At 36.8% G+C, this 24170-nt stretch overlaps 9 protein-coding genes across 10 annotated transcripts; 2 read left to right on the plus strand and 7 right to left on the minus strand.

Moving 5' to 3' along the window:
* Positions 1-389: 389 nt before the first annotated feature.
* On the plus strand, positions 390-1546 carry LOC103845561 (probable CCR4-associated factor 1 homolog 11). The gene has a single exon (XM_009122427.3). It carries the CDS (start codon positions 567-569, stop codon positions 1410-1412), a length of 846 nt encoding a protein of 281 aa, XP_009120675.1. The 5' UTR covers positions 390-566; the 3' UTR covers positions 1413-1546.
* On the minus strand, positions 1462-3168 carry LOC103845562 (transcription repressor OFP10). Its single transcript, XM_009122428.3, is given in 3 exon segments — positions 1462-2070; positions 2940-3133; positions 3136-3168. Coding segments are annotated over 3 exon segments (603 nt in total). The 3' UTR covers positions 1462-1694.
* A 780-nt stretch (positions 3169-3948) lies between these two features.
* On the minus strand, positions 3949-8345 carry LOC103845563 (transcription factor E2FB). The gene is made up of 14 exons (XM_009122429.3): positions 7432-8345; positions 6853-6985; positions 6587-6643; positions 6406-6491; positions 6237-6325; positions 6087-6141; positions 5572-5624; positions 5445-5495; positions 5317-5365; positions 5149-5214; positions 4992-5068; positions 4696-4924; positions 4465-4534; positions 3949-4343 (listed from the first exon to the last, which is right to left on the minus strand). The coding sequence occupies exons 1-14, from the start codon at positions 7612-7614 to the stop codon at positions 4210-4212; spliced, it is 1332 nt and encodes a 443-aa protein (XP_009120677.1). The 5' UTR covers positions 7615-8345; the 3' UTR covers positions 3949-4209.
* A 259-nt stretch (positions 8346-8604) lies between these two features.
* LOC103845564 lies at positions 8605-9750 on the minus strand. Of its 2 annotated transcripts, none has more exons than XM_009122431.3 (2): positions 9597-9750; positions 8605-9130 (listed from the first exon to the last, which is right to left on the minus strand). In XM_009122431.3, the coding sequence occupies exon 2, from the start codon at positions 9098-9100 to the stop codon at positions 8858-8860; it is 243 nt and encodes an 80-aa protein (XP_009120679.1). In that variant the 5' UTR covers positions 9101-9130; positions 9597-9750; the 3' UTR covers positions 8605-8857. The 2 variants fall into 2 exon arrangements, with proteins under 2 accessions (XP_009120679.1, XP_009120678.1); XM_009122430.3 differs by having other exon boundaries at positions 8642-9213; positions 9597-9746.
* A 536-nt stretch (positions 9751-10286) lies between these two features.
* LOC103845565 (NDR1/HIN1-like protein 12) lies at positions 10287-11907 on the minus strand. Its single transcript, XM_009122432.3, has 3 exons — positions 11543-11907; positions 10878-11241; positions 10287-10648 (listed from the first exon to the last, which is right to left on the minus strand). Exons 1-2 carry the CDS (start codon positions 11846-11848, stop codon positions 10924-10926), a joined length of 624 nt encoding a protein of 207 aa, XP_009120680.1. The 5' UTR covers positions 11849-11907; the 3' UTR covers positions 10287-10648; positions 10878-10923.
* A 1075-nt stretch (positions 11908-12982) lies between these two features.
* LOC103846187 lies at positions 12983-13660 on the minus strand (the record flags this gene model as incomplete). Its single annotated transcript, XM_009123092.3, has 1 exon — positions 12983-13660. A coding segment is annotated over one exon (627 nt), but the record flags the coding sequence as incomplete, so codon positions are not given.
* LOC103845567 lies at positions 13656-16802 on the plus strand. The gene has a single exon (XM_033281972.1). It carries the CDS (start codon positions 14232-14234, stop codon positions 14880-14882), a length of 651 nt encoding a protein of 216 aa, XP_033137863.1. The 5' UTR covers positions 13656-14231; the 3' UTR covers positions 14883-16802.
* On the minus strand, positions 16784-20155 carry LOC103845568. The gene is made up of 2 exons (XM_018655506.2): positions 18735-20155; positions 16784-17301 (listed from the first exon to the last, which is right to left on the minus strand). The coding sequence occupies exons 1-2, from the start codon at positions 19254-19256 to the stop codon at positions 16840-16842; spliced, it is 984 nt and encodes a 327-aa protein (XP_018511022.2). The 5' UTR covers positions 19257-20155; the 3' UTR covers positions 16784-16839.
* Positions 20156-20404: 249 nt separating this feature from the next.
* LOC103845569 lies at positions 20405-22612 on the minus strand. Its single transcript, XM_009122435.3, has one exon. The coding sequence runs from the start codon at positions 21525-21527 to the stop codon at positions 20826-20828; it is 702 nt and encodes a 233-aa protein (XP_009120683.1). The 5' UTR covers positions 21528-22612; the 3' UTR covers positions 20405-20825.
* Between the last annotated feature and the right edge of the window lie 1558 nt (positions 22613-24170).

Raw genomic sequence — 24170 nt, forward strand, 5'->3', positions numbered from 1 at the left:
CTCAATCTACTTTAAATTTTGATAAATCCAAGGAGCTCAAGGAAAGATCTTGGACTTGATCGTTTCTAATTCCTCTAAATCCATTATCAATACCGTATAAACTATTATTATAATGTACATCCCAGAAATAGAAATAAAAGAGATGAATGATCATCATTAGACCAACCAACTATTAAACCAAACGTTACCTTTTTCTGCAAAATGTAAATTTTTAATGCGTTAGGCATTCATTGACATATCCCTCGTTTCGCAACTCGTAACGAATAGAGATGAAATGTATCTTATTGAATTAAAATGTAACTATGACTTTAGGTGAGCACGCAAATGCAATGATTGGGGTACAAAGACAAAAGCCAAGTTGGACTGACTGAGTCTAGATACACAGAAGTTGCGTTTGTAACAACAAACACGAGAGTCAAAGCGTCTCCAAGACGCGTTTCTCACACTCTACAACACTTCCCCTCACCTATTTATACTGCAAATACCAAATTTAGAAATAATAATCACATCAAGAAGACGAAGAAGAAGAAGAAGTTTCAGACTACATACGATTTGAATCGACGACGATGACCAATCCACCTGATGCAGATCTCTCCGATCGTAGCCGTTCGATCGTGATTCGTTCGGTCTGGGCTGAGAATCTCGACTCTGAGTTTGAGCTGATCAGCCGAATCGTCGAAGATTTCCCCTTCATCTCCATGGACACTGAGTTTCCCGGCGTTATTCACAAGGCGGAGCCAGCTCTTCTCCGCCGCGGAAACCCCGGTTACCTCTACAACCTCCTCAAATCCAACGTCGACGCTCTCAGCCTCATCCAAGTCGGCCTCACTCTCTCCGACGCCGACGGCAACCTCCCCGATCTCGGCGCCGACGGGCGTCAATTCATCTGGGAGTTCAACTTCCGCGACTTCGACGTCGATCGCGACCCCCACGCGGCGGACTCGGTCGAGCTCCTCCGCCGTCACGGGATCGATTTCGAGCGTAACCGCAGCGAAGGAGTCGAGTCGGAGAGGTTCGCGGAGCTGATGATGTCGTCGGGGCTGATCTGCAACGAGACCGTGACCTGGGTGACGTTTCACAGCGCGTACGATTTCGGTTACCTGGTGAAGATTCTCACGCGCCGGGAGCTTCCGAGCTCGTTGGGAGAGTTTCTCCGGCTGCTCAGGGCGTTTTTCGGCGAGAGAGTTTACGATGTGAAGCATATGATGAGGTTCTGCGAGAGGAGATTGTACGGCGGTTTGGACCGGTTGGCTCGGTCGCTTGAGGTAAACCGGGCGGTTGGGAAGTGTCATAAGGCCGGTTCGGATAGTTTGCTGACGTGGCATGCGTTTCAGAGGATGAGGGACTTGTACTTCGTTGAGGATGGGCCGGAGAAACACGCCGGAGTTTTGTACGGTTTAGAGGTTTTTTGAAAAGGGGGCTATTAATGGAATTTAAACTAATCAAATTCGATTTTAATAATACAGCATAATATGCACATTTGATTCATTTATTACTCAATTTAACAATACAAATATAAATCGATTTTTAATATATAGTCGCAAAACAGCTTGCATAGTGCACATTTGATTTTTTTTTTTTTTAATGCTTCACACATAGTCTTCCATGGTTGAATCATAAAACATGGATATGAATAGATATCTTAAGTAAAATTTAATTATTCACAATAGTGTAACATATATTCATGAGGACGATCAGTTTCTCGTCTTAGATGAAGAGGTTTGATGTCAAACATCATCATTATTATCAAGAGTGACATAAAGACGAAGCAGTCTTCCGAGTGACTTTCCACGGCGGTCGTGTGGTGGCGGAAGATGTGAACAGATGTCCACAAAAGCCCTTACGATGAGATTGTGATGAGGAGGAGGGTTTATGTCCAAGAAACACCTAAGAAGCTGCTTCAGATCATCTTCTGTTTCGATATCTCTCTCGTCAATCATCTGGTTCATTGAGTTCTTGTAATCTTGGAATGGGTTGATTGATTCCTTAGCCATTGCGACGCTCTTGTCAATCTTAGGACATGGGCTGCGTAACACCGTGGGAGAAACTTGTGGTCGCGGGGTGTAGTAGCTGTGAGTAGGCTGGACACCGATACTCGTTACTTGCCTTATACCCGTTACTTATCCGTACTCGCTTCGTTTTTTCAAGTACTCGTAGTTGCCAAGTCAAGTTTCAAGACGTTGAGTTTTGCCACTTGCAAGTACAAGGCAAGTAACAAGTATCACAAAAAAAATTACGACTCGCCTTGATATTATTCGTTACTTGTTTTACGACTAAAAAATGATAACTAAACCATAAAAACCAGGAGGTCTGGGTTTCGATTCCCGGAAAATGCAAAATTATGCTAATTAATAGAGAAAATGCTTACAAGAGATCTGCAGCATGGCACAAAGAATACATTCAAGCGTGGATCCGATAGGGCGGCTCATGTGATGCAGTTAGACGTGAATCCTAATAAGGTAGGTAGAATTGTCGGTTGTAGAATCGTCTGTAATATTTCTCATAGTTTGTAATAGCATAATTATCCAACGTTAAAAAAAACCATAAAAACCGAAGCCGTAAACAAATATTTCTTTGTTGTAAGAAATAAACAATTTTTTCTTATCGAATTCCATTTTCTGTTTTTAGGTGCAAATATTGTATTTAAAATAACTCTCGTGTTTTTACTAAGTAGAGTAAATAAAACAAACTTCATAATCTTCTATCATATTATCTATCAAGTATTTTTAGAAACTTAAAAATATATACAAGTAATTAATAAATACATCTAAGTAGCAAGTAATCGAACAAGGCAAATAAAAATATTTTTGGAAAAGTACTTGAAATAATAAGTACTTGTTTCCGACAAGTACAAGTCGAAAAATTCATTACTCGTTCAAGGCAAGTCAAGTATCAAGTATACGTAAAAAAAACAAATATCCTCCTTGCACCACCCCTACCTGTGAGATGAAGGCCGAACGGTAGAGCCGCAACTGCATGCCATACAAATGGGCTTGAATATGGTTTTGAGTGTATATTTTCTCTTCTTCTTCAAAGACAACTTTTTTTTAATTACAGGGACGGGAGGAAAAAGAAGTTCATGATTGAGTGAGTGTGTTTGGTGTGGGGAAAAGTATGTTAAAAGAGGAACCTTTCTTTTTGTTGTAACTTAGCTTGAAGATTCAGCATTGCTCTTTGCTTGGGAGATGCTTAACAACTTTGATGATTTGCTGCTCTTTTTAAGAAAAATAATTCTATTTGTTTTCAGTGTTACTTTTGTAAGTCATGTTATATATCATTTGGAGAAAATTACCTTTTGTGTTTTTCTTGTAAAACTACCTCTCGTGTTATTAGGATTTACATATAAAAAAGTGATGTCCAAAAAGAAATCACTGAAACAAAATTGAACTAAATTTTATTTTAAATCAAACAGTACTAATAATAGCATAAGTAATCGAGACATATTTCGTCTTTAGATTGAGCACATATATGGTGAGATGAACATTTTCAGCATTAATTGTTCTGATAAGCTTAGCAGAAGACATCATGAATCTTGTCAGCACAAGAACAATTTTTTCTTCTCCCTATCTCTCGAGATCTCCATCCTTATGATATTTTTTGCTTAACTCAGATTTTCCATCTTAAACTCAGAACTCAAATGCTCTTGCATCTTCCGAATCTCACACATCTTTTATGCTATCAGTATATCATCTACATAGAGCATCAAATATATGAGACTCATTTCCTAACTTGCTCATATAGACACAACAATCATAATGCTAAATTGACCTATTTAAATTCATGTAACTGTAAGGTTAATTAGGGGTGCTCCACGCTCCAACAATTTGAGGACGGAAGAGAGAAATCTAATAGCTTTGAATAATATTTTCTTGTGGGAGAGGTTTTGGTTGTAGAGGAAAGGTTATTATAGTAACGTTTTAGTATACCACAAATAGCACATTTGAAAACTTTTTAAGCACCTGATTAAAATCCTATTAAAACGTTTGGCATTTTCACTTGAGAATGAATCTTAAGAAATCAAATGGGTTAAAGGCTATTCTACAAATGTCGATACGCTAAAAATGAAGAAAAACAACAACAGAGGGTTGCTTTCTCAAGTTTTATTTTGCAATGCTAATTGCTATGATAACGCATGCAGCTACTATACAAGTACAACATAACTATGGATATACAGATATGCGGTGGTGTTTGTAGTGTAGCAAGGTAACTTCAGCTACTTGTCGATCTCTTAGCAGTGGATTGTTCTGGTTTTGGGCTCGATGTAGTTTGTGACTGTTCCATGGTTGTGTTGCTCGGTCCAGCGCCTTGATCAAATGAAACCATCTGGTTCCAGGTCGGTTCAGCTAATGATTATAAGTGAAGGAACTCTAAACAGATTTAATACTTGGAAACGGAAAAAAAAAACGTCAAAAGCTAAAAGAGAGATTTAAATCAAAGCAGAGAAAGTGACGGAATCAAGGATACATTCGTTTGGCCACATGTCTGTGATGCTGACTTCGCCTACCTCTGACCGAAGCCAGTAATCTACATCCATCTGTGCATAATGTAACACTCAGATAATTAATTAATTAAGATCTGACTTGCATATGATCTTACTATTCCTGGCTATATGTTGCCTTCTGAAGTGTGTAGATTGTGATTATGCAAGTAGTGAAATCATTTTAACTTTTTAAGGAAGAAGAAGTTGGGACTTACATCCAAATCTGGAGGAACAATCTTCATGATACCATCAACAAAGTCATGAGATTCGATTTCGGAGGAAGCTCTTTGTGTATCATCAACTTCCTGTGTTTCCATGTTTTTGACGGTGATGTCCTCTTTCATTGGCATGGAAACATCTTGGTTATCAGGGAGACCAGACGTTGATGGAATATTTGAAGGTTCATCAGCATTAGGAATGTCCTCAAATGTCTCTTCGAATTGACTTGTATAACAAAATAAAATGTCAGTCTCACTTCAGTTTTATAAATCCAATTGAGGACAGGATTTACCTGACGAGATATACGTCTATTGGTCCCATAGTGCTTCTCAAAATTATTCTATATCTCCGCTGAGGATAACCGCCAGCCTGTTTAATGGAAGGATAAGTAATGGAAATAATTACATACAGTGCTCGCTCATTTGGTTATGTGTGCTCTTAAGCTTTACCTCATCAGGATCTGGCACCTCAAGAGTTGTTCCATGCGGTGCCTTTACAGCGATCAGCGTACTATTCTAAAAGGCATGAGAGACACCAGAAAATCAGTTTTTTTTTTTTTCCAGTGAGTAGAATGCAAGGGAAAGAGAAACACGTAATTACTAGAAGGGGGACCAAACCTGGAAGCATGGTAGGTTCTTAATGTCGTCTTCAGCAACAAATAGAAGCCTAAAAGGTGGAGAGTCAGAGCAAATAGGTATATTGTAATTGTAGTGTGCAAGTCGCCAGGAGAGTAGGAGAAGCTTACCTTTTATTGTTTTCATCCTCGCTCAAGCTTGTTAATCTTTCTTGTGATTCTCTGCAACCAGGTTGACTCTCAATAAGATACAGGAAAACAAAGGAGAAACGGAAAAGAAAATGATCATCGAGAATACCTGATCTGGTCATCCAATTTTGCCTCCTCAAATGAAAGGTTTTGTATTTCATCCTGTTTGAGGATTGAGGGATAACAAAATGTCAAACTAATTAATGAAAGTATGAATAATCTGAATAGTTTTTCAAACAGAAAACCGAAACAAGAAATAAATGAGTGACTAAGACTTCAAAAGAATTGCAGTAACCAATCATTCACTTACAAACAGATGTGTGTTTAGACTATATGAGAAACATAAAATAAAAACTCCTCCTTCAAATGTACTAGTAGAAAGTACAATACAGAGCTTTTGGTTACTAGTATCCTAGTTACCTCTTTAACAGTTAAGATCGCGAAGAAAAGGTATAACAAGAACTCTACTAATGCGGATTCATACGATGTTAAGGAAAGACAATGTGACTTTATTATAAGAACGATTATTAAAATTGATGATAATATACTGAGCAATGCAGAACATATTATGCAGTGGAACATCTGACAGTGACAGGTAAAGGAACATCTACGCATGCTATATACCTGTAGGTTAGCTATGTTTTCCATTGTTTCGCCTGGGTTTGAGACATCGAGGCCCCTAAGAGAGACAAAAGAAAACTCAGAAAACGTGACTAATACATGAGGCATCAAATCAAAAGAATCTAAGATGTGATATTCATATGACATCCTTACTTCCACTTAATCCTGTTCTTGAGCGTCTTCTCTATAAGACCTATTCCTTCTAACACATTGGTTATATCGTATATCCGCCTCTTTTGTACCTGCATCAACAGAAACATGCATCTAAGTTTTGACAGAAAGTAATAGATGAAGAGGATAGGTAGGAGAATGAATATGCCACCTCTAAAGTATCAGCTGCTTTATTCAGATCAAGAATACCATCCTCTGCTTGTTTTATCAGATTGATAAATTTCTTTGTCAAAAGAGCTGAAGCACATGAGATCATATATTATTACAGAAAATAAAAAAGAAGGAAAGATTATCATCGAAAATAAGTATTAGTTTGTGCTATAAGTTATTACCTAGCGAGCTATCATATCGACAAGCACCAGCCTGGGCCAAGTTATTTCCAGGAGAACCTGCCAACACAAAAAGATCCTTCTCACTACATTACAAGGGTCCCTCACATTCTCTTTTTTTCATGTAACTGTTAGGCCGCAATTATTAGATGAAACCAATAAAGAAGGTTTAGCTCAGATGACCACCACATATAACTAAACATCGTTCCTGATAACAGTTGTCTGCGTAGGTAGACACGAAACACAGAGCATTTCAGTCCAAAACTCACCTGCATTAGCCTTCACTGATCTAGATGATTTCTTGGCCTTCCCTCCTTTCGCTGGCACAGGTGTTTGGAGAAGACCAGTATTCAATTCACTAGGCTCATCTATCCGGTTTACGATATCTGTCTTCCGCTTCAGCTGCTCAACAAATAAAAGACCAGAACTGTACAGTTAAATAACACCAAACTGGAAAGAATAAAAAAACGAAAGCTTTAAGCAGATGAATAACTAACTGAAGCTGACACCCCACGCTTAATCTCTAGAAGCTTATCCTATCAGCATCAGACTACTGTCACTCCACTGAGTCTAAAAGCATAAGGAAAACCTCAGAGAGTAATTTAACTCAACGGAAGCACACATCTAACTCTAAATTAGCAAGAACATGAAACACCACAAACCCTAGACCAGCAGCTAAACTAATCCTTAGACTATATACTAACTTGCAATACGCAATCAGAGTGGCTAAACGCGATTACACCACCGTGGAATCAGATTCTCATCGCTTATTGTTAAAACAGCCTCGCCTCAAAATCAAAATCAAACTTCAAAAATTTCACAACCTAAAACCTAACGAAAAGACTTACGGAAGATTTAATCACAATTTCCTCGGAAACCTGATCAAGACCTCCGCCACCGTGCGTCTCCGCCGCGTCGAATCGGTGATACTCGCCGGGAGCAACTAACGGAGGCTTCATAGAAGCCGCAGAAGGATGATGCTGCCGCTTAGACGGCGGATTATGCTCGGGTCGTTGGTGAGAGTCCGACATGGGAGCGAATCTCGAGAATCCGCACCGCGCAAACGAAACGGCAATCTCGGGAATAGAGAATCTCTCCAGAAATTGAGATCTCCGGGGAAGCGGAGATCCTAAACGGAGGCAGATCTGCGGGAAGGGAATGTGAGGAGGAGATCGGCGAGACGAGAAAAAAAAAAGCGGGAGAGGAAGAGGAGAGGAAAAGAAAAGTAAAGAGACGGTGGGAGACGAGGAGAAAACGAGGGAATGAGTTGCGTTTGGTTTAGATAACTGATGTGGAGGGAAGGAAGAAGCGCACAATCTTTTTTACTCTTCTTAATCTCTTAACTAAACTAGATTCTTTAACCGCGCTACAAACGGTTTATATTTTGTATTGTTTTTTATATTTATTTTTAAAAATTCGTTAACTTTATGTAATTTTATTTATTAAACTCAACTGTTTTGTCCTACAATTTTACGGGTTACTTATAATTTTAAAATTTATAACTTTCCATATTTATATATTCCTTTAAAATAGTGGTTTGTTATTTGGATCATTGTGATCTGATAATTTTTCTATTATTTGAACATATTATTTCATAGACTATATGGGCATTTACACACGAATGATATGATATAATATAATTTAGTAAATCTTGTCATTCTTAAATGTAGAATAACGGTAATTTCAGAGACTTCAATAAAAATAATGAAGATGAAGTGTTTTATCGGATTCAATAAATAGTGACATGTCAAAAAAAAAAAATTTCATTGGCTGATTTAATTTGCCGAGGTGGATAGGCTTAATGGAGTTTGTACTCCCTTTTAATAGAGTAAGATTCCCTTTTAATAGAGTAAGATATCCCTACAAATAATCCTCCTCTATTTAATTATAATTAATTAATTATCTCTATTTCGGATTTTATAAATTAAAATAGGTTCTTTTTGTTGCCGAGTAAATTAATCAAGCTACGCAATCTAATTCTGAAAATTAAAATTTAGAGCTGAACCACAAGGGGACTGGTTAAACTACAACCCCCACCTCCAAATTAAATCCACCAGCTCATACAACTTTTGGCAATGTTAAGAGATTAAAATAACATGCTGTGTGGACTTTGAACAACCAAGACAAAATAGGAAACATTTGTTTATCTGAATGCAGACACTTGTATCCCATTTAAACACACACGCTCAACTGAAAAGTTAATCAAAAGAGACGCTAAGACTTTGAAAAAGCTTGAGCTATTAAAAAAAAAGAAACACAGCCACCATTTTTGTTTTACTTGAACAAATGGGCAAGATCAGGATCATCCAAATCCACATCAAGCGATCCATTCAACCGCATGAACTCGATGTAGCTATCCGGAGGAGTGATGGCACGAATGTTCTTCGGTTTGAATCTCTGAACTCTCTGTAGATCTCTTGCAAGCCAACGCACAAAAGCCCTGTCTACTGGAGGTACAACCTTCAAGTGGATCTCTTCGCGTTCTTCTTTCACAATTGTTGTAGCTTTGTTCCCCATCTTTAAAACCACCGATAAAAACACCTTGGCCTATATAGAGTATTGTCACACAACCTTTGAGCGGGATGCAATTTAGGGTGGTTTAACACAACAATCTATAATCTCTCCATCACCTAAAGGAAACATTCACACAGCATTGAAATTCTTCATAAGCTACATAAGTAGTAACATTTAGGAGCATCAACCCCTTATATCAAATTATACACATCAATGGATTTTACAACGAAATCAGCATCATCACGAGCTATCTTGTTTTTGAAAAAGCATATGAATTTCAAGTAAATTGCATTGAATAATAATAACATCACATAGTATGAGACTATGAGTGATCCACAAGTTCAAGACAGCTCTTTAATTTCTGTTACTATGTACGGAAAACAAAGTCCTAAACAATCCAATCAGCGATAATTAAAAACCTAGCCAGCAAAATTAGTCGTAGCTGGATCAAAGAACCGGGAATCTCAAATAAGCAAGACAGAAAATTTCGGCAGTTTACCTTTCAATCAGAGTGAAAACATCCAGAAATCGATAGTGGAAGTTGAAGAATTTCTGACCAGACACAGAGAGAGTCTTGTCTTGTCTTGTCTTGTCGTCTCTGGTCCACTAGCTCTAATCCAGAGAACAGAAATAACCCAGACGGCATCGTATCAAATATTGCGTTAACATGTATGGGCTTTATACAGAACTCTATGTTGGTTTCTTGGTTAGGCCCAACTTATTAAAAGCCCATGAAAATCTCACGTTTTAACATTTTTTCTTGTTACCTTATTTCTTTTGCCTTATATTTTGGTTTGACATTGACAATGCGGCTGGCTACAAGTGTATGCGTTGGTTGGTTACTTACAAACGTCATTAAATCAACAGCGGCACGCGGCAAGTAAGAAGTTTGTTGAGGAGTTAAAGTTATCGAATTTCTTTTTGCGTTGAGAATCTTCTGTAGACTAAACTTCTAAAAAGCGTGTCAACTTTTAAAAATTTCACACAAGAAAAAATGTAACTAAAAGGGATAAACAAGTAAGGAGTATTGTGCTTCACGCTACATATACCGTAAGGCGTGCAAATGTCACTAACATGAAGATGATTCCACACCTCACATGTGAGTATGTGACAGTGACTATATGTGAGTCTCTTGTGTATCTCACCACCAACAACATATACACAACAATTGGTCCAAAACAACAACAAATAGTGGAAGAAGATACTTAATTTTAGTACAATGTAAACTCTCTATGGTTTTGTTTTCCATGAAACATGATCCACAAAGAAACCTTTGGTACAATACCTTTTTAGTTTTTACTAATCCAATAAAATTATCTATACACTAGAGATAAATATAGCTACTATTATTTCTTTCTTTTTCTGAAAAAGGGCTATAGCTACTCTTTTTCATGAGCTTTAGATTTACTATTTTAACTAATTTTTTAACTTTTTCATTCCACAAATTATATCCAGTAGCTACATAGTCGTTTTCATGTTGCCTCTTATATCCAACTAGAAAATAAAACCACCCTTGTAAGCTTTGCCTAATCCTGGCATTTCTTGTGCAGGCTGCAGAGTCAAAATGTCACCTAGTTAATGATAATATTCATGTGATCGATTATTTTTATATTTTTGTCAACAATATATATTATGAATATTGTAAAACAGGGTGATAAATTTGACGTGGGTATATAATTTGAAAGTATATCGTTTAAATTATCAAAATTTACCTAAAGAAAAAGAATCATTTCTTGAACAATCTTAAAAGAATAATTAACAGCAAAGCGCTCTAACATACCTTTATCTCCTTTATTGGTCTTAAAAAAATATTCTTCTTCTTTTTATCATACGTCAACAGCACATTGCTGAGCAAGCTGGTCCTTGATCGCAGGACCGCCGCCGACTACCTGGCCGGAGAAGGGAATGAACGCCGGACAGTTAACGAGGAGCCGATAACATCCAGATACCCACGAGCCTACTTTCCACTTAACGCAACCGTCGATCTTGATGTTTAGAAGCACCATCCCGGCGTTTATGTCTTCCTTCAGTGCCGGAGTCAGGTAAGGATCCACTGGCACGGCGGATCCAATCAGAACCGGCGACCACACTGTCACTTCCAGATGGCCTTGATACGTTTCCGGCAGTAGATTCGCCAAAGTCACCTAGTTAATAAAACATACTTTAAGGTGTGTCATGTTTTTCGGATTAACGACAAAATATAATACATTTTGCTGGTCCATAAACAGCAGGATCTGGACTTAGACAAGTGAAACATTCCCCTATGACACCAAAAATTTACAGAAATCATTTATGTAAATATAAATTCCTAAATTGTAGAAAAATAATATCAACACTTTTACTAAATTGTGAAATTCTATAAAATCTCATGGTCGGTCCTGATTTTAGCAATGGATATATAGATAATAGACAAACAAAAGATTGCATTAAAACACAAGGCGCTACCTCTTGGTTGCGGTACGAGGCATATATGTCGAGGCGGTCGTAGAAAACTCCGATTTTGTCGTTTGGGTTGCGAGAAGAGAGAGTTACTTGGAGATTTGAACTGAGTAAGTTAGGCTGTGAGATGTTGAACTCGTAAATGGTAACGTCTTGCAGGACAAAACGCGGTTTGTGCGGGTGAAGTATGGCCCAGACAAAGAAAATCACAACCGCAACCGTAGCGACCAGGCCTAGAAATCCGTACACTAGGCGTCTCGTTGCCGCCTCCGCATATTTGCGGTAGTCGAACTTGCACTCTTTTCCCGTCATTGTAGCGTTTGGTTGCGTTCAACGTTTTGGTTAGAGAGAGAGAGAGAGAGTTGTTTGTTTGGTGGGTGAAGAGATTGGACTAGCCGTAATGTAGTTTTGAGGGCTACTTATTATGTGAAATGGAGCCTTTGTGGTTAATGTTAAGGTAAATAAATGTATCGTAAAAAATAATAAATAAATAAATGTATCGTAATTTTCAATTAATCCTTTCCTTGGAAACAATTTATTAAGTAATCCTATGTTTCCATTTGTAACCATATTGATAAATTGTTATAAACCTAAAGTCTGGACTCTTTTTTTGATATATGGTTACTTTTAACTTTGTGAGAAGTTCGGAAAAGTTGTTTTTAGTCGTCTATTATCAATTGTCGAAATAATTTACTCACAATTTTGGAGTACCAAATAAACAATTACCATGAGAAGCCCTTTGGAGATGAGAGACAAATCCTTTTTTTGCAGCGACATATCGTTGCTCTTTATTTTGGCAAGGAATTGAGAAACAAATGATCTGATGTATCATATAAGATATATATATATATATATATGCTTTGACAAATTGTTCTCTTTAGCAATATTTATAGCTAGATGATCATAATTTCATATTTACATTCATTATAGATCGCATAACAATATATGCTTTCCTCTTTTAACTATGATCAATAAAAGGTATACTTTATACGTTCAACTACATTTTTATAATTTGTTTGAATGTCATATTCGTATATATATACTACTTTGACATAAAGGTACTATCACATTTTTGTTATTTATTAATTAGCCTTAATATGAAAGAAGATCGATGAAATGTTCTTTGGAAGGATTTATGGAGGTTTAAGATACGCGGTATAAATGGATATAACTTATTCATGGTATAAAGTGAAAGTTGATTAATTCGCTGTTAACAAATGACTGCACATGTATTTATACGATTTAGAGGAAGGATATTAGGTGTTAGCAAATTACAAGAACCAAACATTTGATGCATTGGATGTAAATATATGGCGTAATAAAAAAAAGTTATAACAAACCATGGGTCTAATCTCATCTTATCTTAAAAAAATTCTGCATATTAGAACATTTTTTTATTTTTTGACGAAGAAAACAAATTCACTAACCCTAATCAAAGCCAAGAGAACAGGTAAAAGGAGAATAGACTGATGATCGGAGAAAGAAAAAAAACAAGTTCTAAAAGGTTGTGTCTGTATAATTACTCCGTAATAAATACTCACACGGCCTCATATGTCCGAGCAACGATCCCTTCACATCTCCAGCCGTATCCACCGTGAAGTTCACCGGTATACCGCCACAATCCACGATCAAGAAACCCTGACCCGAATGTCGAAAACCGCTTACATAAAAGCTAGATACGACATTGACCCGAAGATCCCACACCACGCCGCCACCAATACCTTGCGGCGTGGTAACGTTTTTGAAAACGGCGTACGGAAGCGGTTCGTTGATTTTTCCGTTGACAAGTTTCCCGAAATAGTCAGGAGTGAATGACTCGGAGATAAGATTGCTGCCGCGGAGGAGACGCGTTTTGATCATATGGAGAGCGACTTTGCAGCCGTTACGTGGACTCTTCGCAACAAAACTTACGTTCCAATCTGCGTTTGCGGTCGAGGCGTTTGAGACGGAGAAGGAGTCGACGAAGACCTCTAAGTGACAAGTCTTTTGGACCGGGGAAAGGATTCCCGGCAAGAAGCAGGGGAGATAGACTGCGAGTGGGAGACTGGCCCCAACGAGATAGATAATCCAGAAGGAGGCTCGAGTAAGCTTGGGCGCTCTTTCTACGTCATCACCGTTTGCGTTTCAGGCTGTTGAAGCTTCTCGACGACATTGGCAGCGTTGGCTCCGTAGGCCACAAGAGGAACAAATAGCCCTTGACATTTTAGTTAAACAATTAGTGCAAAATACTTAAATTTATGGTTAAACTGCTAGCTATAAGTTCGTGACAAATAAACTAGAATTTTTTAAAAAACCAGTTTTTATTTTTTTATATTCAGTTTAGATCCGTATATTGGTAGATGTTAAAAGAAATATGAAAATTCATGTATTTCACAAAAAAATAGCAATGCAAAACAAAAAATTGATAAATGGAATTTAGTTCAACTTTGATTCTGTCTCCAGAAAATCATAACAAAGTCTCTTATCCACACAAAATTTAAAAGTTTACAAGATCAAAAGCGAAAACAGAATAATGATGTTGTTTAAAAAGGAGAAATTAAAATTCCATTAAATACACCAACTAAATTTTAATTGGAAATTATAGCCTACTCCTCGTATTTATAATGTAAATTTTAGTGATTGACATTTTTCTAAGATCACATTAATTATCATTCGTCCTATTCTCTCCCTACCCCCAAAGAAAGAAAGAAAGCAAATGGCTGATAGCTTTCCGGAGATAGTGACCGGACAAACTGATCCTCCTCCTCCTCCTTTGCGGCTAAGGACTAGTAGTCAACCAAAGTCGTTATGTGTTTGTCATGAGAAACTCACTAAATCGCCCATTAGTGCCTTTTGTCTCGGCTACATGACCAGCGCGCTCTTTTTCACCGCCTTCTTCTCTATCATCATGTTCTTCCCCACCAGAGTTCTTCAATGCAACGTCACTTTCTTCGTGGAATCTATCTCCGTTTCTCCCTCTTCCTCCGCCGCCACGTGGCACGTCGATTTTCTCGTGAGCCACCCAAGCTCGAGGTGCCTTGTCTACTACGACGCGGATGGCGTGTACGCCAAACTAGGAGGGGTTTCAAACGCCGCCGTTCTGGAGACATCGAACACGCGTCGTTCACGTGGCCACACGAGTTTCTCGGTCGATTTAGCTACGGAGGGTAATCAAACTGACACTCCTAGGATTTTGGATTTGGAGTTGAAACTTAGTGCGACGAAGAAACAGCTTTTCGTGGAAGGAGATGATTATGGACATTTATATATCACGTGTCAGAATCTCGTTCTCGGTTATGAGAAGATTAAATGCCATTCGTCTTTCAAAAAGTTGTTGAAGCTTAAGGAACTTAACTCACCTTTCTGAGTATCTCTCTATTTTGCTCAAGTTATTGAAATATTCTGAGGCATCAAGCAGTGTTTATCTTTTAAGTTTTTTTTTGTAAAAATTATTATTTTTTATTTTTCTATTATTTTATAGTAATTGATCTTTAGCAAAACAGGTTAGAGATTCGTGCTTCATTTAATGAAAAGAAAACGAAACTAGCAAAAAAATAAACGATTGAGAATGATGAGGAAGAAACGAAATTTGCACAAAGGTCAGTAACATTAAATCTAGAGATGGAGAGTATCATTTAGTTGAGATATTGCATTAAAATCCAACTAGGTAAGACAAAATTAGTGAAAAACTAGTTTTTTCGAACTATGGGGTCTGTATGCTAAAATAGGCTGGAGGCTCATCAAATTTCCAGACTCACTGGTTGCTAAAGTCCTGCTAGGTAAATATGCTAAAGCCTCAACGTTCATGGATTGTGATACCCCGGCTACAGCTTCCCATGGTTGGAGGAGCATCTTAGCAGGACGGGAGATTCTGCGGAAAGGACTTCGATGGGTGGTAGGAAATGGAGACAACATCAACGTTTGGGGGGCACCATGGCTGTCCTCCTCTCAGCCGTTAGCACCTATGGGACCACCAACAGAGAACTCTGCAGCTATGAAAGTGAGCGAGCTTCTATGCCCGCTGACAAACAAATGGGACTTTCAGAAGATAAGGAACCTTCTACCTCAGTATGAGGGCTTGATAAAGAAGATCGTCACAAGTTACGCACCAACGGAGGACTCTCTTGCTTGGCTTGCAGAGAAGTCAGGCGAGTACACGGTCAAGACGGGCTATGGGTGTGAAAGAGTCGGTCTATTTCCACAACAAAGGGAACTTCCTTTTGATTGGCTAAAGAACATCTGGAACTTGAAAACCTCCCCGAAAGTAAAGGATTTTCTCTGGAAAGTGATGAAGAAGGCTATTCCAGTTAGTTCAAACTTAGCCTCAAGGGGAGTTGCTCCCTTTCCGTGCGCTAGATGTGGGGGAATCGAGGACGATCTCCATGTTCTTCTTCTCTGCCCCTTTGCGTCACAAGCTTGGCGCCTACTACCAGTAAAGGAAACTCCTTCGAGGTCCCTTCTTACCATCTCGGAGTTACTTGTGAACGGACAGAGGTGTATAAATTTACCTCCGGTGGGGTGTGATACCCCTCTCTGGCCTTGGTTCTTGTGGAATTTGTGGAAAGCCCGAAATAAATTATGTTTTGAGAACAGGTCTTTCTCAGAATGGGAAGTCGTCAATAAGAGTATCGCGGATGCAAAGGAGTGGTCTGCTGCTCAACGACTATCTGACGAATCGACCAGCCCGGTGAATCGAACCTCTCCTCCATCTACCATTCCCCGACCATCTCCAGGTCAAGTAGTGTGCAACGTAGACGCTGCATGGGATAGCCGTACGGAGAACTGTGGTGTGGGGGTTTTTTCTCTGGCTTGGAAGATACTATGTTGCCCCCTTTCAAGGATTCTCGATCCTCTGTAACTTCAGCTCTCATGGGAGAAGCTCTTGCTGTGCGTCTTGCGGTTATGACCGCGTCCTCATCAAATGTCCGATCGCTGGTAGTTCTATCTGATTCCCAGGTCCTCATCAACATGATCAGAGCCAAGGAATCTCGTCCGAAACTGTTTGGCATCTTGTTTGACGTCTATCACTTTAGTTCATCTTTTCAATGTATTTCCTTTCACTTTATTCCTCGCTCTTGTAATGATGCTGCTGATGAATTGGCTAAATCAGCTCTGGCATCTCTAAACTTTTCCTCCATTGTTGGAGGGTGACTCTGTTCCTAGATTTTATTATGAATGAATCGTAGTTTGCCCAAAAAAAAAAGAAGGTCATCTTATATGATAAGTTACGACTCAAATACAAAAAAAAAAATATATAGAATAACATAAAGCCAATAACTTGTAGATAGAGATGAAAGATTCATGATGATTAAAAGTTTTAAGATCTAAACATGAATATTCAAGTTATCTTCGAATACGTAGTCACACCGTTTCATATTTCCTAGTAACGATCCAATCACATTTCCCGCCGGGTCCGCCGTGAATTTCAACGGTAGATCGCCGCACAACACCATCAAGAAACCATCAGAGTCCACTCCGGCAACAACCTCCACTCGATAACCCCTAACCACATCGCCGATAATTCCCGGCGTTACAACCCCTTTGAAATCGACACTTATGACCGGTCCATCCGTTTTGTCGGAGGTAACAACCTGACCGAAACCATCCACCGACGGAGATGTCTCGGACACAACTTCTTCTCCACGAAGGAGACGAGACTTGATTGTATGGAAAGAGATTTTGCAGCCGGTGACCGGACTCATGGCAACCAAACCGACTCTCCAGTCAGCGGTTGAGATGTTTGCGTTTACGTTTGTGTTTGTGACGGAGACAGAATGGGCAAAGAGCTCCAAGTAGCAACCACCTTCGCCGAATAATTTTCCTGACAAAAAGAGAAAGACAAGGACGACTACAATACTCCAACATGAGTAGCAACCACAGTAACAAACTGGAGTAACCTCAATTGGCGGATCAAATGCGCGGCGGTATGTGGTGGTGGATGCTTGCCGGCGACATTGGCAATGTTGGAGATTGAGGCCACAAGAGGTACATTGAGAAATTGCCATGTTGATTTTGAAGCTCTAAGAAAAGATTAACTTAGTTAAGGTTTTGATCAACAAAGGAAATGTTGACTTTTTATATATTTTCAGTGTCGCAATATTTCTTTTGTTGAGAAAAGATCCGCAAGCAAATCCGCGGGAAGTTTGTTGTTTATCTATTTTAATTGAAGAAATATATAGTTCGTTACTTTCATAAAAATATTTTACGGAAAGCTAACATGAAATGATTAAAAGGAAATCTAAACTGTTTTTTCTTGAGAACACTGAAATCGGAAATAATCTTGGAAATTACAACTGTATTTTGTTATTGGAATTTACGTGAAATAACTCGAAAACATATAAAACTATCAAAGTAACAAAAATGGTCATGCTATTTGTTACATTTTCCACAATATTTGCCAGTATATATATTACTCTTTAGGCTTTACCAATGTAGCTGGATAAATATAATGTTTACATATAATTTCATTTGTTTATATTTGGAAGACAAATACCTAGCTAAAACTACATGTTTTAAAGATTTATCATCATGTACTTTATCGTTTATTTTTATTTTTATAGCACCTATGAAATAAAACAAAGATCAAATTATATTTTCCCACATACAATAGTGACTCGCATAGTATTTATATGTTGATGTAATAATCAATATATAAGTCAGATGCAAAGAGAAATGGAATGAAAATTGCTATAGAATGAAAATTGCACATGCAAGGATAGAATGAAAATCTAATATAATTTTTAATTTTTAAAATGAGTTTTTGCTTTATTTAAAATATTAAATGTTATACTCTATATTTTATATAATTTTGGTTGAATAGTAAATTAAATATATTTTATCCGGCCTAAGCAAAATTTAAACCCTCACTAATTTAGCTTAAATAAATCTAGAACTTTATAGAGAAGGTGATGAGTATATATATAACCGCAAAAGGAAGTGATATATACATATACGCAGACATCATATGGTGGATGGAAGAACAACAAATAAAACTTCATAGAGTATAGGAAAAATAAAATAAAACTTCATAGAGTATAGGAAAAATAAAATAAAACATGAAGAAACTAAAAGCTCAACTTAATTTTTTTTTAAAAAGCTCAACTTAATTTAAACTAAAGCTCAACTTAATTTAAACAAACTTCTTTAAACGTGTAAAACAGGAATAACATTTAATCTTCTTAATGTTTTCATGGCTTCGGGTCAAATTTTGACATCTTACATCAAAATGTCCAGCTTCAGTAGAATCTACATAACGCTTGTGGTTCCCCCTAAGTTTGATGTGAAGCTCTTGGGAAACAACGTCGGTTCCATTTACCTCTCCAGCAACGAAGTCCAACGAGAAAGCCGTGTGATCTCTGCTGTTACGTTTACGAGTTATGTTAAAAACATCGACGTTTGTATGACCGAACCTCACCGAAGCATCACCAACGTCGTAATAGATAGAATATCTCGAGCTAGGTTTTTTTACGAGGAAGTCGACGTGACACGTGGTGGAATAGGGAGAGACGGTGATGGATTGGATGGAGAATTTGGGGTGAGACTGAGAGTGAGCTTTGTCGATGAACAAAAAGATCAAGTATATGGCAACGGCGATGAAAAAACCGGCGAAAAATGGTGAAATGAAAACCGCAAATTCCTTGAAAGTTTGCTCATGATCAAGAGTAACTATTGGTCGTGACCACCACCAACGACGTCGAGTGTCGGAGGACGTTGGATTTCCGGAGGTGGTTTGCGAATCCATAGACTTTTTGTTGGTTTAGAGAGAAGATTGATGATGTTGATGTTGTTATTTTATCATTTATTATAGAGACTATCTAAGAGTTAATAGTGTTCAAAAAAAAATCTAAGAGTTAATAACTTTTTCCTATTTCATAAAAATGCCTGCGTGAATACAGAAAGTTTGTTATGATATTTCGTAGAATATCATAACCATAATTATAATTGAATTAGTAATCAATTATTATCTGCGGACTTTTAAATAAATCATTAGAAGTTTTACAGGGCACAAAGATAATAACTAATAAGCTTAATTAACACTCGTATCATATATTTCTGTAGAAATGCAATATAGATATAAAAAAAATTTTATATGATTTTTTTTTATTTCCATAGATTTATTTTAAAAAATACTTCTGGTATTTAAAAAAAAAAATATATATCTAACAGATTTTTTTAGAAAACCGTTACACCGTCACAAACCCACTTGAAGACTACCTCACCAAATTGGATGGAAGTAGTAGAAACCCACATCAGGGCCGGTTTAAGTCTTGCACCGTGCACCAGAAAACAGTTTTGAAAGAGGAAAAGAATCCCAAGCAAAGTGACAAGGTGACTAGGAAACCCGACAATCTCTCCGAGCAATCCCACGCCGAGAAAACCTCAGATCCAAAGAGCAGACTACTACACAAACTAAGGCTAGTACAACAATAATACCAGAACATCTAAGTTGTGGCCAGAAACGGGAGAAACGCCAATACAATGCTTGACCTTCGAACTTCACGAGCTCCAGAGCCCCACAGACTAGCTCAAGCTCACCACAGAAGCCGACGAATCCTTCACCGTCGGGTCTCCATCTGAGCACAGGTAAAGGGACGCTGAGACAGAGAATCAACAAATCCTCTTCCTAAACTCAGATCTGATGCCACAACAGAAAGATGTCAAGTTGCCGTAATTAAAACCACAAAGTCAATCTAAGAGACGAGTAAGAGACGAGATGGGGCCGCTCCCGGCAGCGGTGAGAAGCACCAACCACCGGAGCGGCAGACAAGGAGGCAGCGGCTCTTTCTTCTTTTTTGAACGTGATTAGAGTTAAGCCACAAGTCTTTTCGAGCAAGAACCACAAGTTTTTTTCCAGAGAACATGCTCTTTATAAAGAACATTTGAGCTTTGTTTTGAGAATTGATCTACAAGTGTTTACAACACAAATTTTACCATATTAAATTTTAATTATTTTGTTTATTTTATAATTGTTGATAGATTTGGAGGTGTTCTGTATCTGTAGTAAACGTATGCCTTATCCGGTCTTTTAGTTAAAAGTTAAGAGACGAGTTCTTATATTCCGTTAAGATTCTGTCAATTTTCTTGTATTTTTGTATACAATTTTTTTTTTGTCTAGAAATATTTTAGTGAAAACACTCCAAATAATGATAAGCCACGACTAAACACACTGTTGACAAAAAAAAAACACACTGTTAAAAAAAAAGTACGACTATACACACAAATAAATCTAAAAAAATTAAAGAAACATAAAGCTATTAACGTGTAGATAAAGATCAAAGATTCATGATCGCGAGGATTAAGAGTTTAACATCTAAACATGAATATTCAAGTTATCTCCGACTACATACTCACACCGTTTCATATTTCCTAGCAACGATCCAATCACATTCCCCTTCGGATCAGCCGTCAATTTCACCGGTAAATCTCCGCACAACACAATCAAGAAAACATGTTCACCATCTGCCTTCACTGCGACGGCAATCTCCACCTTATAACCCTTAACCAGGTCCCCTACAACTCCCGGCATTTCAACCCCTTTGAAATCGACGCTTGTGACCGGCTCATACGTATTGTATGAGGTAAAAAACTGTCCAAAGCCATCCAGCCACGGAGCTGACCCGGAGACAACCTCGTGATCTCCACGAAGGAGACGAGACTTGCTTGTATGTAAAGATATTTTGCAGCGGGTGACCGGACTCTTAGCAACCAAACCGACTCTCCAATCAGCGGTTGAGATGTTTGTGTTTGCGTTTGCGTTTGCGTTTGAGACGGTGACGGAACTGGCAAATAGCTCCAAGTAACAACCAGCTTTGCCCATAAATTGTTTTCCTGAAAACATTAGAAAGAGAAGGTAGAAAACAATAGTCCACCCGGTGTAGCAACTACAACAACAAGCTGGAGTAAGTTCGCCGGCCGTATTATCTGCGCTGCTGGATACGGTGGTGGATGCTTGCCGGCGACACTGGCAATGCTGGAGAATGCGGCCACAAGAAGTGCATTGAGAAGTTGCCATGTTGGAAATTTAACACTACGACAATATTAACTTGGTTAGGGCTTAATATATAATATTACAATGTCTTGATTTTTTTTATATTTATGTTTGTTTTTAATAATGTAGTCTTTATTTTGTTGATAGAGATTACAAATCTACGGGAATTATCTAGTTTAATTATTAACTAGATTTTGACCCGCGCTTTCAAAGCGCGGGTTATGTTTTCTTTTAAATTGTAAAAATATTTGTTAATAAAATGATTGTGTTCTTATACCAAATAATCTAGTCTAACTATAATTGTGTTGATTGTTTATTTTTGAAAAGATTCATATATTGTATGTTAGATATACATAATAGATACGCATAGCAATCAATTTTTGAATGGATCATACACATAACAATTAATTTTTAAGAGTTCAAAAATATAAAATTAGTTTTATTGTATACTATTTGTTATGGAATTTATTTGTTATGTCATTTATTTGCTATGTATGCTTACAATTAAAATATTTTGAATAGGTTTGAAAAGTGGGCCGATCGGTTTTGCATGTTAGAAATGGTTTTTGATGTGTCGAAGAAGATCTTTGCGCTTTGAAAAAAAATCTTAATTAAATGACCAAATATATTGTTGGTGTGACAAAATCTTAATTAAATGATCAAATATATTGTTAGGAATAGTTATTAATATCTTCATACCCGATTTTTTTTGCATTTAAAGAGGAGTAGTTATTAAATTTTTCTTGAAAATAATTGGTTGAAAAAGACATGCGATTGGTATTTAAAAAGGAAGAAAAGGTAATGGAATGTTTTGTAATTAATAGGAAAATTCAGGGGCAGATTCATAAGAAAGATTCTGCTTTAATAGTATAGATTAATATATATAAGTATACAAATCTATTTTGGTTACACTCAAGTAGTTGGAATACTTCGGTTCGGATCGGATTCAGTTTCGGTTCTCAAAAAACCAAAATTTTGAATAATTCAGATATTTAATCAATTTCGGTTTGGGTTTGGTAATACTTTTTCGGATCGAAATCGGTTTGGTTCTTCAGATTCGGGTATTTGAGAACCGAAACTGTTGTCTAGATTTTGATCCGCGCTTTGAAAGCGCGGGTCAAAATCGGTTTGGTTCTTCAGATTCGGGTATCAAAATCTAGCGCGGATCGAAAGCGCGGGTCAAAATCTAGATACTGATCCGTCCTTTCAAAGGGCGGGTATTCTATCTATTAAAATGTCATTTTTCAATTTTAATATTATTTCTAATTAGATAAGGATGTGTTTCAATATTTTATTATCTAATATGGTTTATTTTTATAAATTGTAATTCTAATTAGTGTGAGTATGTGTTTGAATAGTTTATTATCTAATATGGTTTTTATTTTTATAAATTGTAATGTAATTTATTTATTATTAGTAAAATTGTGTTTACACATATAGGACTGCAAATCCGTTGTTTGTTTAATTCTTAAATATATCAAATGTATTAATTTGTTTCCTTTTTAAATGTATAATCTCAATAAAAATAAAACAGGCTTTTTATGATTTTAAGTATATATATTTTACACAAATTGGCATAATGGATTAATATATTTGTTTATCTCTTAAATATATAATCACTGTATAAAAAATAAAATAATATTTTTAATAACTTTCACAAAATTTATTTTAAACAAAATGGCCTAATGGGTTAACAATAATTCAATTTGAACCTATCGAATGGGCTTTAAATTTCTGTAGATCATTAAAGGTATTAAAAAAAGTAATGGTATGTTTTGTAATTTTTAAAAAAAGTCAGGGGCATAATCCTAAGAAGGATTCTGCTTTAATAGTATAGATATAAGAAATATTAGTTAGCACTTTTTCTTTTGAAAAATTCATACGGGAATATAATATTTAAATCGGAACAACCTGAAAAAAAAAATCTAATACCGAAATTAGAACTGTATATCTTATTTTCTGTTGTGAATGAAGAGAAAATAGATGAATTGATGTTGTTCTTCTTTTTTTTTTTTTGGTTGTTGTTCTTATTTCATAGATAAACAAATATATATAGGAATATATAAGGTTTTGGGAATAAATAAAAAATGAGATACAAGTATATCTAATATCTTTTAAGTATATCTAGTATATATCTAATATATTTGTATCTATTATTCATAACAGTTTCTTGTATATATGTTTTTTCATAACGACTCTTTCATTCACAAACTTATCATAATGTGATAGTTGGGTTAATACAAATGGAACACAAAAGTGAAAAGATGAGAGAGTATTGTCTTGAACATTATGTTTGGAAAATACAAATACATCGTCAGCCTTATTCCCACCCAGTCCTTCCAGTTACTTCTCTGATTCACTTGTGTATCTTACTATCTTGCCATTAATCAGACAACAACCTTCTTGCAATCACCTTGAAAAACAATCGTTGTTGCATTTTATTTTTGTTAATATGAAGAATTAAACCCTCATTTTAAACTTAAGTAAATAGAGCATTTGAGGGTGGAATATATATATATCTTTCTAATAAAACAAGCATTATATAGAGCGGCTATGGAGAAAAGATATCCATACATATACGTATATATCTTAATGCAGGGAAGACGAAAATAAAAAAATTAATAGACTAACTGGAAAAACATGGATAAAAAAAACTATAAGCTTAAT

This window comes from Brassica rapa, chromosome A10, assembly GCF_000309985.2.
Source record: "Brassica rapa cultivar Chiifu-401-42 chromosome A10, CAAS_Brap_v3.01, whole genome shotgun sequence".
NCBI lineage: Eukaryota > Viridiplantae > Streptophyta > Magnoliopsida > Brassicales > Brassicaceae > Brassica > Brassica rapa.